Source organism: Epinephelus moara, chromosome 4, assembly GCF_006386435.1.
Source record: "Epinephelus moara isolate mb chromosome 4, YSFRI_EMoa_1.0, whole genome shotgun sequence".
NCBI lineage: Eukaryota > Metazoa > Chordata > Actinopteri > Perciformes > Serranidae > Epinephelus > Epinephelus moara.
In genome coordinates this window covers 32,072,711-32,090,035 of record NC_065509.1, presented here as the reverse complement: position 1 = coordinate 32,090,035, position 17,325 = coordinate 32,072,711, and the positions used below count along the sequence as shown (strand labels likewise).

Genomic DNA, 17,325 nt, shown 5'->3' with positions numbered 1-17,325 from the left:
GACTGCGAACAGCCAGCACCCTCGTTCCCATAGTGACAGGACCTCTGTGTGCTGGCAGATAATCAATAGCTGACCGTCCTCCACACCCAGCCCCGTGCCTCAGAAATTTCATCAAGACAATCGACATGGCGAACTACGCTGCTGCTGCTGCAGATGAGAAAAGCTCAGGGCTTCCTTCCCTTGTACAAGGGTTAGAAACAGTAATAATAACTGTAAAGATTTCCTGTCAAAAATACTGTCGTTTTCCAGCCTTTGTTGCAGAACATGTTTTCATTTCAAACATGAATTTAGAAGTCTGTTGAAATATAACTTGGATACATACATGTAGAAGTATGTCACATGGATGCAGCCTGCTGTAATCAGAAAATATATCTTACGCTGTATGCTACAAAACTAAGCTTTATAGTCAGCTGAAACATCCGCCCTCCTCATAATAAATTTACAATATGCATGTGGGGTGTTCAGAAACGCAGACTTTATTAGCTGATTCTCCCTGACATGTTTTAATGAAACCTGCTCCTGTGATAAATTTCCCTAACCTCCAGTGCGTCTACGTAGGTGTAACACAATATTGACTCCGGCGCTGCTGTTTGATGGCATCGCTGTGTTTACCCCTATATTTCTCTCCTCCCAAACCTCTGTTAGCGGTGCAGTAGATGGGAGTATTACCGGCCGGTCGGCTGTTGGGCTCTGAGGGATCTGAACAGTGTATCCTGTGGGGATTAAAAGGACTTTTATGGTTGCTAATGGCAGCCTCGGTAACGTTTCTATCAAGCCCCAGTGCCACGGACAAAGCTGCTGTCTACCTGATCTATAGCACTCTGTTTATCACAGAATCATGAATCGATCCCTGCTGGACGGCCGGCAAGCGGCTGGTACCTACATAAAAAATCACTGTTAGGGGGATAAAAAAACATCTTTTCCTTTTATCAATAACAAGGTCCTCTCTGCAATCCACAATCTTGTTTTTCCACCTCGGCATGACTTTCTGTTGTTGATGAAAGATTGTAGCTTTTTTTTTTTGCCATATTCCTAATGGAATGAAAAATATTGAATTATTTTGCATCTTGCCAGTAACTGAGAGCATTTCTGGATGTAGTATGAAGTATGAGAGACTAATTGTATTCCAGTAATTTATTAGGGTTTGGCTTTGATTAGTGTATGAGTAATATGGTCTCCTTTCGCTGCCAGATATTCAGCCTGCCTGCTCTGTCCTTGTAAGCAGTTCCTCTCGCATTGTTTAATTTCTAAAGCAGGGGAACACCATTTATTATTTATGGAAATGACTGAGGGGAAAATGATAAATATATAAAGGGGGGAAATGAATAAATGAATGAGTGTGGATTCTTTGTGCATTGTGAAATAATAATGTCCCATTTCAGGACATTGCTTTCTCAAAGGATGATCCGCTTCTGCCGGCATGAACAGAATTCCAAACAGTCACACTGTACATTACATTACTGAAGCCCAGGGGACCTGCATTTGCATTCTGTCTGCATTGCGGTTGATACTTTTCTCAACAAATGTCAATACTGATGGCACACAGCACCAGTCTGAGATCTGTGTTGTGGTGCCAGTCTCAGGGCACGTTAGTTTTATCTAGAGCTGAAAAGATCAGTTGATTAATTGATTAGTTGGTCAACAGAAAATTATTTGGCAACTATTTGGGCAGTATTTCCAAACTTTTTTGAGCAAAAAATGCTACACATTCACTGATTCTAGCTTTAGATTTGATGCTTTTGTATTGATAGCAAAATACGGCTCGAGAAAATAATCAACAGTCAAATTGACAGTAGTTATAATCTATAGTTGTAGTGTTTTTTCTTTAGGTTGTGACAAGAATACTGTGTGTAATTCATAGATGGTATAAAAGAAGTGGACGTAGACACTGTAATATCAAGCCTTGGTTTGTGGAGTACCGTTTTGAAGCCTCAAGTTTGGCGTTTTGGCTGTTGCCATCTTGGTCTTTTGGAGCTAGAAGTGAGGGGTGGATCTGGCTAAGGGCTAAGGCTTTCACGTCAGGGACATGGGCCCAGATCTGAGTACACTGGACGCCAAAGTCCAACTCATTTGATTAGCGTGAACACTGCGTACCGTACCCAGGCATGGTATGCCGATCCGTGCCTGAGTCCACTTGAAAAGGTAGTGTCGAGTACAGTTCATGTGTACTGCGGTACGAAATGCATCTGGTGTGAACACCAGCTGTACCAAAACACGGAAGCGGACTGCTATTCAACATAACTACAAGGAGTTTTTAACCAGTTATCAAACAGTCTTAATTAAGTACTGAAGCTGCTGTATCAGACGTCAGAGAGATCCGGCTTTGCTGCCGCCTTGACCACAAACAGCAGCTCCTCCTTCAGCCAGGAGCAGAGCTTCGCCTCGCTGCTCCCCGCTTATGATGGTCCCCGGGGCAGCAGTGTTTGTCTGTGGTGCCCTCTTCTACACTGTAACACAATAAAAATGTCATGTCGATGATGACGCAAGTGTACTCGGGTACAGAGCAACATAACTAATGTGAAAGCTGAGAGACGGGCAATCATACTCAGGCACAGTATGAATCAGCTGTGTCTAATATGAGGTCACTGTGATAGCAACTTGTCTCGATGCAGTCGTTCTTCTTTTTGCAATCAGTGGATTTTCCCCCTGCTGGCCATTAGAAAGAATGCAGCCACACCCTAAAGTGTACTCTGCTTTAATTTTACCTCTAAATCAGACCATAATTTACAAAATTAACCTCATGCTGTATAGAGGAAGACTTGAAGCTCAAGATTAAGACCTTAAACTCATTCGGAAAATGTTTACTGAGGTAATAAATCAAGTGAGAGGTATGGCCATTTTCTAATTCTATACAACCGGATTTCTTTTTGCAACCAGTGGAGTCGCCTCCTGCTGGCCATTAGAAAGGATGCAACTTTACGGCACTTAGGCATTGGCTTCACATTCCAGACCCGGAGGCTACGTCCACTTCTTTTATACAGTCTGTATTGCCACTGCCTGCCACGGCGCACAGTGGTTGACAGTTCTTTAGGGAGTATTTGTGTTAAATGTGATGAGAAACCATAGGGTTTTCAATGCAGGCTCCAAGGGGCTTCGTTTTTGCCGTTGGTACATAAACACTTATATCATGCTTATTATTGTAATTGGAAAACTGTCAGAGGCTTGTGGAAAATGTTATTCTCTCCTGTTGCTGTCAGAATATGCTCTGGTGATGAAGCAAATTAATTATATGTTCTTTACTAATCTATTGTCACAACAGAATGTTCCAGTTGGCTGTTCAAGTACTCCAGTGTGTTCTGTCTTCTTGACTTCTCCGTCTCTTCTTTCCAGCCACAGCACACAATCATTGGACGAGGAGGGATTTAATGACCCGAGCTTACTGGAAAACCTCCAAAGTAATCACGTAAGTAATGTCAGGGTTCCTCGCAACCCGTCTGCATTGATGGCTGCTGTTTAGGAAAACTAAGAAGGATTTTGAATCTGATTGTGGTTGGTTGTAAAGTGTCTTCTTGCCATCTTAAGTGGACCTCAGTGATGTGGTGGACTTGTGTTTATGTTGTGTCTTAAAAGTGGTGAAAAGGCTGCGATATTTAGTGGCATGTATAATTTTCTGGTCATTTTCTTCGGATCAGTGTGGCATGTTTTGTCAGACAGATTGACTGAATCCGTTTAATATTCGTTTGATTGAATTCCTGCTGAGGTTTTCTTTACGGGACATTGTAAACCTAATTATCTTATTCTGACAGGATGAAGCAGGTTTATTTGTTTTTCCACTGCAGGGCTCTGTACTGCTGCAGAGTGATTACATTTATATGAATTTATGAATATGAAACCTGCCCAAAAAGAACATAAGAAAATCAGATGTTTAGTAGTCGTGCCTTTGTCTCAAAATATGGACTCGTACATGCATTTAGGATCTTGTCTCAGGACGTTGGAGGGAGCAGTAAAGGCCACCTGTGGTAATGAAAGGGGTGCAAACTGTGATTGATTGGCTGGTTGAGTCACTCAGCTGCAGAACAGCGTGTGGGAGGCAGAATGTCACATCTAATTACGTACAGTAGCACCGCCCAGGGAAGGCAGTAATCCCACTGTGATGTTTGCTTTGTTATGACAGCAGAATCTCTCCACACATTGAGTTTGTCGAGGATCTGCTTTACTTTCATATTGATAGCCCCCTCGCCCACTGCTAATTATAGTGCATAACCAACCACGGTCTCTCTGAATCTCTGCTAATGATTTTGCTTATGATTAATATATTGTATTGTAGTTGTGCTAATGCTTTGTTGATGGTGGATGTCTTAATGTTGTCGCACTTTTATGAGTCATAGTTTTGCCTTCTCCTAGTCCCCTTCTATTATGTGACAAGACTCCTGTCACGATGCTGTCATGTGTTTTGAAAGCTTTGAAGTTTAATGCAGGTTAACTCTCAATAGAGAACGTGATGTTCATGTCACACTGTGTTAAATGTTTCGGATGGGGAGACGCCATCTTGTGAAAACGATGCTGCGATGTTGTGCCTGCTACGGTGGTCAAGCATAGGTATTTGGACTAACGAATCACGATAAACAATACAAATCCATATGACTTTGCAGCCCATGGTTGGAGCACAGACCTAGATGCATTACCTTCAAGAACATAACCAGATATTGATAACAGTCTTGTTTTTGGATTGAGTGTATGCACTTTGGTAATAGATGTAACAGAGAGCTTACCTCAAATATGGCGCCCTTATCTCACAAAGTTCACAAAGCATCAAGTATTTTTACCTTCTCTATAAAGGCACTGCCACTAAAGGGATATGTAGATATTTCTAAAACACAGTTGTTTGCTTTCTCTCCAGGAGTTAGTTGATGAGATTGATTCCACTGTTGGTACAGTAAATATGAAGCTATCTTAGCTTAGCATAGCTTAGCTTAGCCTAAAGACTTGAAACAGGAGGAAACAGCTAGCCTGGCTCTGTCTAAAGCAAACAAAATCCACCTTCCTGCACCTCTAAAGGTCTGTAATTAACACCTTATGTCTTGTTAGTTTAATCTGTACAAAACTGAAATGTAAATTCTTGACTTCCCTGAATCCCCACTGGTTGCCTCGAGACAAGACTTCAGGAAGTCACTAGCTAGCTGTTTGCCCTTGTTTCCAGTCTATGTTCTAGGCTAAGCTAACTGGTTTCTGGTCATAGCTTTATATTTACTGCACAGACGTTAGGGTGGTATTGAACTTCTCATTTGTCTCTGAGCATGAAAGGGTATTTTTAAAATGTTGTACTATTTCTTTAATTATACTTGAGAAACCTTAAAGATATACTATGCAGATATTGTTGGTTACTGTTGTAAACGCAACAAGCATGGCCCCTCCTCCCCGCACTACTTGTACGTACGCTACAAGCCACTGTACTGTTGAAGGAGTTTTACATTTGCTTCTACTGTGTCTGCATTTTTGTAGCTTCCTTTTGGATGCATGCTGCTTACAGTCTGGCACCTGGTCACTATTTTTTTTTTATCAAGTCCCAACCTCACCTGCACACTGTTGCCATGAACGTCCCGAACACAGCAAAAAGAAAGACGAAAATACAAAAATAAAGGCAGAGCAGAGTATCTGCAGATAAATACACCACCACACATTTCGAGTGGGTCATAAGTGATGATTGGGAGTCAGTAAATTAAAAAAAAAAAATCCTGCATAGTATACCTTTAAGGTTGTTATGACATTATCTCTAACCTTTAAGCCACAATGCTTCCCCGTTCCTTTTATGACAGATAGATAGTAAATTAAACGATACATTTCATTTAACACCTCATGGTCTCACAGCTCACACACTTTGTCCTTATGGCCATCAGGACGCTTCTAACTTAAACATTACTAATCCTTATCATTAACAACACTTTTGTGTTGCCGCGGGCTATTGGTAGGAGTAGTGTTGATACAGTGTTGAGGGGGAAGGCAGACTGGAGGAGAGGGGAATTAACAGTGCTGACAAAAATAAACATCCCCTCTGGTGATTTTCATGTTCTCTTGAGTCACTGGACATGTTCTCCGCCCGCAGAGCTCCAGCAGCCTTCGTGGGTGTTTGCTCGCTCGCTCGCTCGTCCGTCTGGGCTCTTTGCTTTATTTTCTCTTGACCCCTTCAACTTTTTCCACACTGGCCACGTCTGAAGTGATGAGTGTCCGTCACTGCTGTCGTGTCACAGATTACCCAGGAGTCAGTGGGGGTGATAGCTGGCAGCACAGTATTAGCTGTCACTTCTAATTGTGCCATCAGAGCAAAGCTCACGATGGGTCCTGCCCTCTGCGTAGGTTACCACCAACGTGGGTAGCAAACACACGTTTGACTTCTGTACTTGTGAGGACCCTAACTGCAGTGTTAGTTTTGGTAGCTATTTTACATTTAGTCTTCAGATGAAAGTGCTTGTCTCAGTCACATTTTAGTCATTTTTATCTGTCATAGTTTTAGTCAAATTCAATTTCAATTCAATTCATACTTTATTAAAGACACATCTCAAGGAGAGGTCCATAGCACAAAACTCGAAGTGAATTTGTTGACATAAAGTCCTTACATTTTAGTTTTATTAAGTGTTGAAATTTAATTTAGACATATTTTTTTCCTTTCTCCAGCAGATGCGTTTCATAAAATATTTAATCATTCTGTTTTCCTCTCCTCTGACTTAAAGTGGCTGATAGGCCACCGCTGACTTTTTAGTCCCGTCTGGTCTTGTCAGTGAAAACAAAACATACATTTTGTCACAGTTTTTATTATCAGAGATCTATTTTTATCTCCTTAACGTCTTGTCTTCATTATGAAACACTAATTTTTGTCATAGTTTTGGTTATTGAAATTAACACTGCGTCATTGATACAATCCATCCCTTAGCTCATAACCCCAAAGAAGTAGTAAAGTCTTTTTGAAATACTTTTACTTGTTGTCTTGCGAAGAATTGGATGAGATGGTACCACATCCTTATCTGTCTTTTTAAATTCAAACTGGATCTAGGAGACCGTTAGCTTAGCTTAGCATATAGAAAGCAGCGAGAAACTGCAAGTCTGATTTTATCCAAGGGTGAGAAAATCTACCTATCAGCACCACTAAATCTCACTAATTAACACGCAATATCTTGTTTATTTAATTTAAAGAGTGAACACATCAAGTTGTGGTTATATAAGGCTTTTAGAGGCCGGACTGTCTCTTGGCTCAGTGCTGTGATTTCGTCACTGTTAGGATGCCAGGCAAAGAGACTCCCAAAATGTCAAATTATATTCCTAACTTGAAACGCTTACTCCAGATTTAACCAAAACTTTATTCTAACCTCAAACCCAAAACCCAAAAGCTGAGACCCTCAAACAGCCCCGAGAAGAGGTGAGGACTGTCCAAAATGTCGGCACTCTCAAAAAAATGTCCTCGCTCCCAGTGTTAAAAATAAATCTACTGGCTCCTCCTAAAGATAAAAATATAAGACCACATACACACACACACACACTGACATGTCCTTCAGAGGATACCTGTCAGCCCAGACCAGATTAGCATGCTGCTAGGAGGCAGAGAGGGCTCTGAAAGCCACCTGGACTGTAATAGACTCTGTGTACTTTCATTTACAAGAGGCCCTTTGATTTGCCCTCCCCCCCCCTCCATTCATTTACTCCTTTGTTCCCTGTTCGAGATCTCTCATCAGAGTTGCCATGGCCAACAGAACGAGCAAATTTAACAATATCGTGTGTGTGTGTGTGTGTGTGTGTGTGTGTGTGTGTGTGTGTGTGTGTGTGTGTGTGTGTGTGTGTGTGTGTTTACCCAGCCTTTTGTTTGACAAGGGAAGAGAACAGCAGATGTTTTTAAGTAATAAGGAGTCAACAATTCATAGCATGGCATATATTTTTTTTTACATCTGCTGCAGAGTCTCTGTGTCACCGTCGTACGTTCATTTGTTGCTGTAATGTTTGGGCACTAATACCGTGAGCTTCCTCTGTTATTGAACTCATTTTTAATGACCATCAGCAGCCTGATTACTGTTTGCTATATGACTCAGGCCTGGCGCAGCCCTGAAGGTACCTGATATCTGCCTCACTGACTAGAAGCTGGTGGTCCTGCAGCCTCAGACAGGAGCCTCAGCAGATGCCTGTCCGAGTTCCACCCCTCGGCTAGTTAGTCATACGTTTCCCCTCATTAATGCAAAATGCCCTCAGTGTATAAGTTAGGCCCTCTTTTTCATTAAATGAAGCACATTTATTTTGCATGCACACGCATGAGCAAATGTCTGTCAGTGGGATCCTTCTGGGTTTTTACCAGCAGTCATTAGTCTGGCTGATCCTGAGCCACATGTTTCAGGAACTGAAACACTCGAAGGTGGCTTTAAAAAACAATATGTAGAGTAAATGGCTACTTAAATGAAATACATTACCCCCCAAGCAACTGTTTGTATATCAGTTACTCACCCTGTGTTATGTTGAATTCTTGAGGAAAACACTGCTTTTCTTAGATGCCTCTGGTGGTCGAAGAATCCAAAAATGAAGAAAATACTTCATAGGAGTTTAACAACAGCAAAACTATATCAAAACATATGCAGTATAATCCAAGTCTCATTTATCCAGTTGTATGCTCAGTACTTACCCAACAGAAACCCTTTTCAGACGGATAACTGAACTAAAAGTGATGCTCTGTGCTCACTTCTAAGCCAGACTCCATTGACAAAAAGAGTAATTTTACCTTGCTGAACATAGGAGCTGCTGGTCTACCACTGCTTTGATCAATCAGTTAGTTTGTGTTATTGTGTGACTTTGATAAATCGGAACTAACCCTTTAAAACCCCAAAGTCACACAATAAAACAAACAGACTAACTGATGGAGGCAGCAGTAGACCAGCAGCTCCCATGTTCAGCGAGGTAAAATTACTGTTTTTGTAAATGGAGTTAAGCTTTAAAGAGAGCATAGATAAGTTTCACTTTTAGTGCAGTTCCCTGCTGGAAAGGGATATTCAGTTGTCTCTGTCTGTTTCCTTGTTCCCTGTGTTTTCTGCTGATGTAAAATATAGATTTGTGGGGCAGTATTTGTAGTTGGTATTTTCTAAAAGGTTATCTGCGTGAATGCAAACCACACTATGATGACGTGGCATGTGTAATGGCCAGACACCAGACAACTAGCTTTACATTTCTTGTGGTTTGGTTCTATGCAACACTAAATGGAGTCTGTAGAGCAAGTCAGACAGCATTTAGCTAAACGATATTCCAAACGTAATGTGTGGATTGGATGGGATGAACTTAACTTTTCTGATGCAGCAAACCTCATGCCACAAAAAGCCTTCAACAATTGCTAAGACTTACACTTCCCAAATTACATGCCCCAAATCTACAGTGCATGCATTGTACATGAACGTGTGTCATTTACTTGACACATGTGCATCAGCTATAAGTCATGCAGGCGAGTCAGAGTCTGTCAAACAGTATCATCAGTGTCATTCTAGTTGTTTTGTTTCAGCTCTGTTGCAACGTATTTTATTAAAGAACATTAAAAGTCAAAGTGTCCTCTCCACTTCCTGTAGCCTACAGCTGCTGTCATCCTGGAGTTCATGACCATGATGGCCATCTGTCACACTGCAGTCCCCGAGCGCACAGATGGAAAGATCACCTACCAGGCTGCATCTCCAGGTAGATAACACGGTCACCAACACAGATAGTGGAATACTGACTCTGGATTTACAGCATGTTATCCTGGTTTAACCTGGTGTATAATGTGTGTGCACAGATACAGTTTGGGATTGTTATTATTGCCCCAATCTTGGAACCTATCGACTATCGGTGCAACGGCGCTAAACCTCCGGGGGCAACAGCAAATATTTCAGAAGGTTCCGATGTAGCCAGTGGATATCTGGGCCAAGACGTTCGGCTAATCTGTATGAACAGATAAAGTAGAAAATAGCTAAAAAAAAAGCTTAATCGTTGTCAGATAGTAGCCGATAGGTTCCCAACCAGAACCAGAAACTAGAATGCTCCCGACACCAAAATCTTGTACCACTGCCATAAATTCTAAAAATCTTTTGATAGAAATTGTTATTGCCCAGATTATGTCTGGTGTTTAAAAAAAATAAAAAAATCAGGATGGCAAACAAGTCGTCCCTCTGGATTTTAAAGGTGTTCATAATTAAGACTAGACATTTTAAAATGTAGCTGCTGATCAGATTTAATTCAATTCAATTAATCTAACAGTGGAAAAAAAAGGTAGAAACCTCAGGAAGAGCAACTGAGGAGGGATCCCTCTTCCAGGACGGACAGACGTGCAATAGATGTCGTACAGAACAGATCAACTTAACAAATTTGCAGTAATCCATTTGACAAAATGGAGGGAGAGACAGAGAGAGAAATTGAGACAGAGAGAGACCGAGAGAGACAGAGCCAGAGAGAGATGCAGGGCAGACATGAATGACAATAGCACAAACACGACACACGATCCAGGCGTAGCTGCGATACGAGGGAACCTATGAGACAGTGGAGCACAGAGGCTCCGGAGCAGAAGCCGAGTTAGCGATATGCAGTAATAGGATTCGAAGCACATCATCAAAAGGGCATGTAACATTTATGGACTTGAAAATGTAAGTTTCGCGCAGTTATTGGGTCACTGCCAGTCCAGTTCCAAACATACCACCCTGCGCCACCTATAGGAAAGGCAAATAATAGCCTCAGTCCCGACCCTCAGATTTAGAAATAGAAAGATAGATTTTGCAATTTACCGTTGTGTGATCATTACAGCTGAAATAGACAGAGTCAGTTGTCCAGAGCTAACTACTCCACCAGTGAATACTTAAGTTTATTTTACTGATACTCAGCACAACAGTCAAGTTAAGACTCCACCCTCTGCTAATCAAAAGAAACAATTAGTGTGAGCACAGTTTTCATCTGAAAAATAATGCTCTATGTAAGAAAACCTTTATTTTGCAGGTTTGCAGTGTAAAGTGTTAAACATCAAACACATGCAAGCAATAAATGCATGTGTGTGCAAGTCCAATCTGCTGCAGCTGTTACTTTTCCAACTTGAACTGAAACTGCACGTCCAGAATTTGCAAGACTTAAATTTGTGGCGCTGCAGCTCTGGGTGAAACTGGCTAAACCTGGCTCCAGGTGCTTTTTAAAATGCAGTGTCCTTGAGATATTTTTGTTGTTGTCGAGATATTTAATTTTCCATCTAATGACCTCTGTGTCTTTGCAAATGGAACACATGGCTGCGGCCTCCAGGCAGCAGTATTTCATAAAGACATTTATATAATCATCAGTGCCGGAGACAGAGCCAGGAATCATGTTAGAAAATAAAATATCCTGTTAACAGAATGCATGGTGTGTGTCACTCTGATTCTCTGAGCCTCGCTTTGATCCCTCAGTCTATCACATCCACACCAGTGATGAGACACCTGCCAATCAATGCAAACATGCCCTTAAACAGGATTCTTTTTAACTCCACAAAATCACCTCTATTAGAGGAGGTGAGATTAGTTACAGAGGCTATAAGATTTCAATGTCTTTGATTTTAAAAGAATGACTGCAGCTCAACGCATTTGCACACTGGCTTCACCACCAAGACGCAGTGGGGAAAATATCATCCTAATGAACTCTGAAAATGTCACAGTGCTTAAATGCTCAAATCTGTGATCCAAATATAAACAAAGAAATACCTCCAATGGGAGAATATAAAAATAGGAACTGCCAAAATGATCGACAAGCCCAAGAAGTAAAACAGGCAATAAAGGAACAATAAATGCACACAATGGACACACTGATTGGTTTAAGGGGTTTTATATTAACTGTACAAAGCAATGCTGCTGCTCTTCATCTTCCATTTTGCTCAAGAAAGATGACTTTATTTTTTGCCTGATTGCTTAAAACAATCATGGTCTTATGGAGCTTTGGGGTTGGAAGCAGAGTGGGGGAATAGCTGCAAAGAGAAGGGTAGTTTAGTGAACTGTAAAAAACAAGCAGAGAGCTTTTTCTCGCCCTGCAGCATCCTGATGCAAGCTGTAGCATGAGCTACCTGGTCCACAGCTCTCAGTCACTGCCCTCGCTGTGTGAAGATGTGTTCAGATGAACTAGTTTCATGTACAAAATGTGAACATGGTTCTTATCGTGAATGTCAGCTCTGGTTTTTGTGTGTTTATCTGTAACATTTTGAGTTTTTTTTAATTTGCTTTGTAGATGAAGGAGCTCTGGTGAGAGCAGCACGAAACCTCGGCTTTGTGTTTTCTGGTCGAACCCCGGACAGCGTCATTGTGGAAATGGTAAGTTGACGAGTTTAATGAAAGGCATACAAGCTATTGCACTGATGGATGGATCCACTTAATCTTTAATATGAGTGTCATGATGGTCTAGTGTGAGCTCAAACTAGAAAGATGACTGACAGCCTATAAGACACACTGATATATGTTTGGGGACATGAGCTTGATTAAATGTGTTTCCCACAATGCTGAACTAGTCCTTTAACCACACTGCACACCCCAATTATTTTTTTCCATGAAGTTTTAGTCTCTCTGTAGAATATCTCCAGGCAGTAACTTTAGTAATTAATTCACTATTTTTTTTTATTTTGCTCAAATGTTCCAAAACAGACCTTGAACTAAAACTAATATGCATAATGCCGAAGAGAGCTCAGTCTTTTGTATCCACACAGAAATGTAAAATGATGAACACCACTCTCGCTGAGCTGAGGCAGCAGTGTGTCCTCTCCAAAGCTCAGGTCACCCATCCTGTTGTTCCCTTAATTGGCTAACCTGATGACTGCACTCAAAGAGGCGGAGGCAGAAAGGCCAAAACCATTTCCATTTTTTTTTCCCTTCCTTGTGCCGCGAACATCTTGTCTCCAAGACGTTTGTCCGTTTTCTTAACCTTTATTAGGCCTCCTAAAGCTCACAGCATCTATTTAATCACTCTGGCTTGTACCTCGCGGTCTCTACAATTAAGGAAGTTAATTGAATTTTACCTTGTTATTCTCCCTCCATCAGCTCAGTGCAGGCAACTGATAAACACATTTAAAGCGCAATTAGGGCTGATTTGAGGAGGGTGGCTTGTGCTATGTAAGATAAGGTGTCTCAGAAGAAGACTGAGGTGGAGATGTGTCTTTGTGGAGTGCATTAATTTGTCTGTCTCTTTGGATTTAGCCTGGAACAGAGGAGAAGTACGAACTGCTTCATGTGCTGGAGTTTACAAGGTAAACCACTAATAACAGCATTATTATTTTATTAGATATTAAGTGTACAGCTGCAGTATACTGTAATTTGTTGTGTGTAGGTGCACATAAATTATTGATTTTACTGTATGAACGTCAAATGAATTGCATGATATCAGAGTTCATCATCTTCCTTTTGCTCTTATGATTCGTACAAATTAATTGTGTGACCCAGGTGTGATTTCCATTTCTGTGATTACTATTTTCAGCAGACATATGCGAGCTCAAACAGTTCTTGATAATTTGCTGTAGCGGCTGTTACACCTTGTGATGTGATTTCTTCTCACTTGCTTTCTTTCTTTATTCTACCCTCTTCTTCTTCTCTCTCTTGCCTTTTTCCCTCTCACAGCGCGAGGAAAAGGATGTCAGTCATCATGCGCACCCCATCTGGGAAGATCCGCCTCTACTGCAAAGGAGCTGTGAGTGTCTGTCTCTCTCCATGGCAACGCATGACAGCCCATCACCATCATCGCCCCACACACACACACACACAAACACACACACACACACACACACACATACACACAGTGTTGAACACTCTCCACCCCTTATTGCCTCTCACTGTTGTCAGGAAATCTTTTCAATGAGCGGCGGCATAAAGCGAGATCACCATATTTCACACATGGGTATCTCTGCAAAATAAAGGTTATACAAACATATTTCAGAGGAAGGCTCTCAGCTACAAGCAATGACCAGAGCAGCCTTTTTCCACAGCTGCAGCTAGATATTAATGGATGCAACATTACACATTCAAAAGAACATAACGTTTCGGTGCATTTTTAATGATTGGGAAACATGTTACTCTATATTCTGTTATGAGTTAGCCGTTTTTCTCTTAGCAGGTTTTGTGCTGATGTTTTATTTCACCTGCTCATGTTTTAATTTTGTTTGGCACAGTTTTTATTTGGTGACAATATCAAAAAAGACATTTGCTAAATATAGAAAAACAAATCCGCGAGATTAATACTTTTTAGATTAATGCTAAACTGTAGCCTACAGCTGCTGTCATCCTTAAGTCGAGATGAAATGAAAAATGCCCTATTAACGCTGTTAGATTGCATAGATTGTCATATTGTGCACCTATTTAACAATTTATGGCAAAAAAAATGTCTCTGTATTTTATATATTATATGTAGTATATCAAAATCCAATCATGTTTTCTTCCTGTAAATTTAAATGAAATGAAATGATGAAATGAAAAATGCCCCTTTAACATTTTTAGATCACATCTCTGGTCCTGCTCTGCAGCTATTTAACAATATATGGAAAAAAAAAGTTGTTGTATTGTATATATTATATATATTATATGAAAGTCCAATCCATTTTCCTCCTGTTAAACAAAATATGCTATGACTTACACTTTGCTTATGCTTATGTAAGCTAGTGCCAACCAGTTTTAACCAATAATATTATATCCGCACATAAATACATCTGGAATTTTTAGCTAGCAATAGCATGCTATGCTGTTGGGTCTTTCCTCAAACCTACAGGCCTGCTTCCTAGAATTTATTTACTTTAAGGCAGCTCCAGTTTTTTGTGCAAGTTATTTTACAGTGGACTGCTTCAGCAACTAACGTTACATGGAGCATACGATGGACTCTGTTTCTCTCTCCGTCACATACTGCTGTCTCTTTGAGTGTAAACCGTCGTAGCCTCTTCATGTTTATTATGACACGCCCCCTTTTTAGCAATGAAAACAAATTCCTATTAGGCTCCCATGCGGGTTTTGAAGCCAGTATTTGTAGTGGCCAATCAGTGGAATTACAACTCCTTAGTCCATCACGTGATGCCATTGTGACCAAAAAGACTTTTTCCCATAGACTTACATTGGGAAAGAGACGTCTGTAAATCAGTGGATACGTTTTTTGAGCATCACAATCCAGGTCTCAGGTCACTTAATACATCCATGATTCCTTCCAACATTAAACTGTGCCTACCTGTCCTGTTTCACTGAAAAATATGTTAGAATACTGTAGCTAGATATTGTCAAAATGCCGTTTCATCTGGACTTCAAATGTTTTGTTTTTTATGTTAACAATACAGATGACTCTGAAAATGATTTACCCATCACAGGATCCAGCTACATTTGTTGTGTATTAATTAATTCCCCTGTAACTGCTTTGTTAGTGCATGATTTCAGTACAAACAGCTTTTTGGGATAATCTAAGTGGAAACAGAAAAGGCAACAGAAAGAGCCGGATCCATCCTGAGAACAGTCTTTTGTGCAGCAGCCCAAGTTCAGGCGGTTCCTTTCTTTTCACTCCGGGTGTCAATAACAAACGAGTGTTTGTTTCCCTTCAGGACACTGTGATCTACGATCGCCTGGCAGACAGCTCTAGGTACAAAGAGATCACATTGAAGCACCTGGAACAGTTTGCCACTGAGGGTGAGTGGATGAACATCGCCCCCTGTCTGCCAAAAGTAAAACATCTCTTAGGATGCTTCTAACTTACAGTATGTGCTCCCCACATTTCTGTCTGGTCATTATCACCGCTTGATCATCTGCATCAGCAGAAGACGCAGTTTTTTCCCCTTAGAATTTATCCTCATATGTCATTACTAATGAGCAGTAAATCCTAACATGCTGAAGGATTATTAATCCAACGCAGTGGAGCTGAAAGACACTGCATCAGAGTCTCTCCTGTTTTTCTCTGTGTTCATACTGCCCCCTTGTGAGACACCAGCAAAATGATGTCATTGGGAATATTTGATGTTGGCTAAATATAGCATCCAGGACAGATTGTAAAGATCTCCAGTCACTGTAATGTGGAGAGGCCTGAATAAAATATAGCAGCCTTTATCTCGCTGACAAGATTAAAGAACTATTAATAACTACATACTACATGTCTCTTAAATATATCTATAACTCTGAAATGTATTCAGGTGTTTGGACTTCCAGTTATGGACACAGTTACTGATTAACATTATATGCATGTTACTTAAATCCAGATAAAACTGTGTCTGAATCATATTTATCCTGCTTAGAATACAAGACATATATAAAGCAAGTGTCTAGATGGGATTTGCTGCACTAACATAGTATCAGGTAAATTATTGCGGTGTGTTAGCTGCTGGGGAATAAATTATACCTGAGTATGTGTAGATGGTCAATTTCCATCTGTTATCTCCAGACAGATGTTAATAACTCAACCTAAATATGATATAAAATGCAATATCATATCATAATAAATATGCACAAGGCAGAACGTTACACATCCACCAACACATATTACCACAGTATAACACATGTCAGCTGTAGTCAGCTGCCAGCCATCCTGTGTTGTGTTCTCCATGGCAACCACCCACCCTGTTCTTTTAAAAGGTCAGCACCAGGCTGCACCAGCTCTGTGTAAGTTCTCTCCTAAGTCAGGATTTAAAGTCGACACTAGAGACTTAGTAACTACTAGTTAGTTTATAACTAAATCAGCTACTAGAATTGGTTGCACCACGACTGCTTGGGGCAAAACGTAAGTCATAACTGAGGCAGGTGGCCACTCAAAGTTAAAAGTCATGTATTGTCAAATGNTATATATATATATATATATATATATGTATAGCACATTTTAATGACCGCAGTTGACCAAAGTGCTGCACAAAATAAAAAAAAATGACACCCAAATATAAAATGTACACAAATAAAACTGTTAAGAACAATCACAAATGTGAAAAGATTATAAAATACTCAAATATTAAAACCACTACAGACAACCAAAGGCCATTGAAAACATGTATGTTTTAGGATTTGTCTTAAAAGTGTCAGTGGTGGGGGAGGATTTAATTGAGAGTGGGAGGCTATTCCTCCCATTCCTCCCACTTTGAAAAACATTGTTCACAGACTCCCTCCAAGAATGCAATTAAAGTATGTATAAGAATAAAAATAATAATGAAATCATACTAGTAAAAATAAAAAGATGTCAAGGTATGCATGTTAAGATACAGGATAAAATATAACAAATAAAATATGAAGTAAAGTAGTTGCATGAATAGACGGGTGTCACAGGGATGTAATGTAGTAAAATGTGCACATGCACAACAAGAGTGTAAATAAATGTGTATATTAAGAGGTGAAAACGGTTCCGTTTAAGATGTTAAGTATGTCATTCAGATAGATCTGTGCAGTGTAACTGTTGGTGACC

General features: G+C 40.4%; 1 protein-coding gene across 3 annotated transcripts in view; it reads left to right on the top strand.

Moving 5' to 3' along the window:
- The window catches only part of atp8a1 (ATPase phospholipid transporting 8A1), a 146,096-nt gene that overhangs the window by 64,314 nt on the left and 64,457 nt on the right, over positions 1 to 17,325 (top strand). For all 3 annotated transcript variants that reach the window (XM_050041623.1, XM_050041624.1, XM_050041625.1), the window contains 6 exons: positions 3,331 to 3,403; positions 9,525 to 9,630; positions 12,163 to 12,245; positions 13,122 to 13,171; positions 13,539 to 13,608; positions 15,491 to 15,575. In XM_050041623.1, the coding sequence (XP_049897580.1) occupies positions 3,331 to 3,403; positions 9,525 to 9,630; positions 12,163 to 12,245; positions 13,122 to 13,171; positions 13,539 to 13,608; positions 15,491 to 15,575 (467 nt within the window). The remainder of the gene's footprint in view (positions 1 to 3,330; positions 3,404 to 9,524; positions 9,631 to 12,162; positions 12,246 to 13,121; positions 13,172 to 13,538; positions 13,609 to 15,490; positions 15,576 to 17,325) is intronic.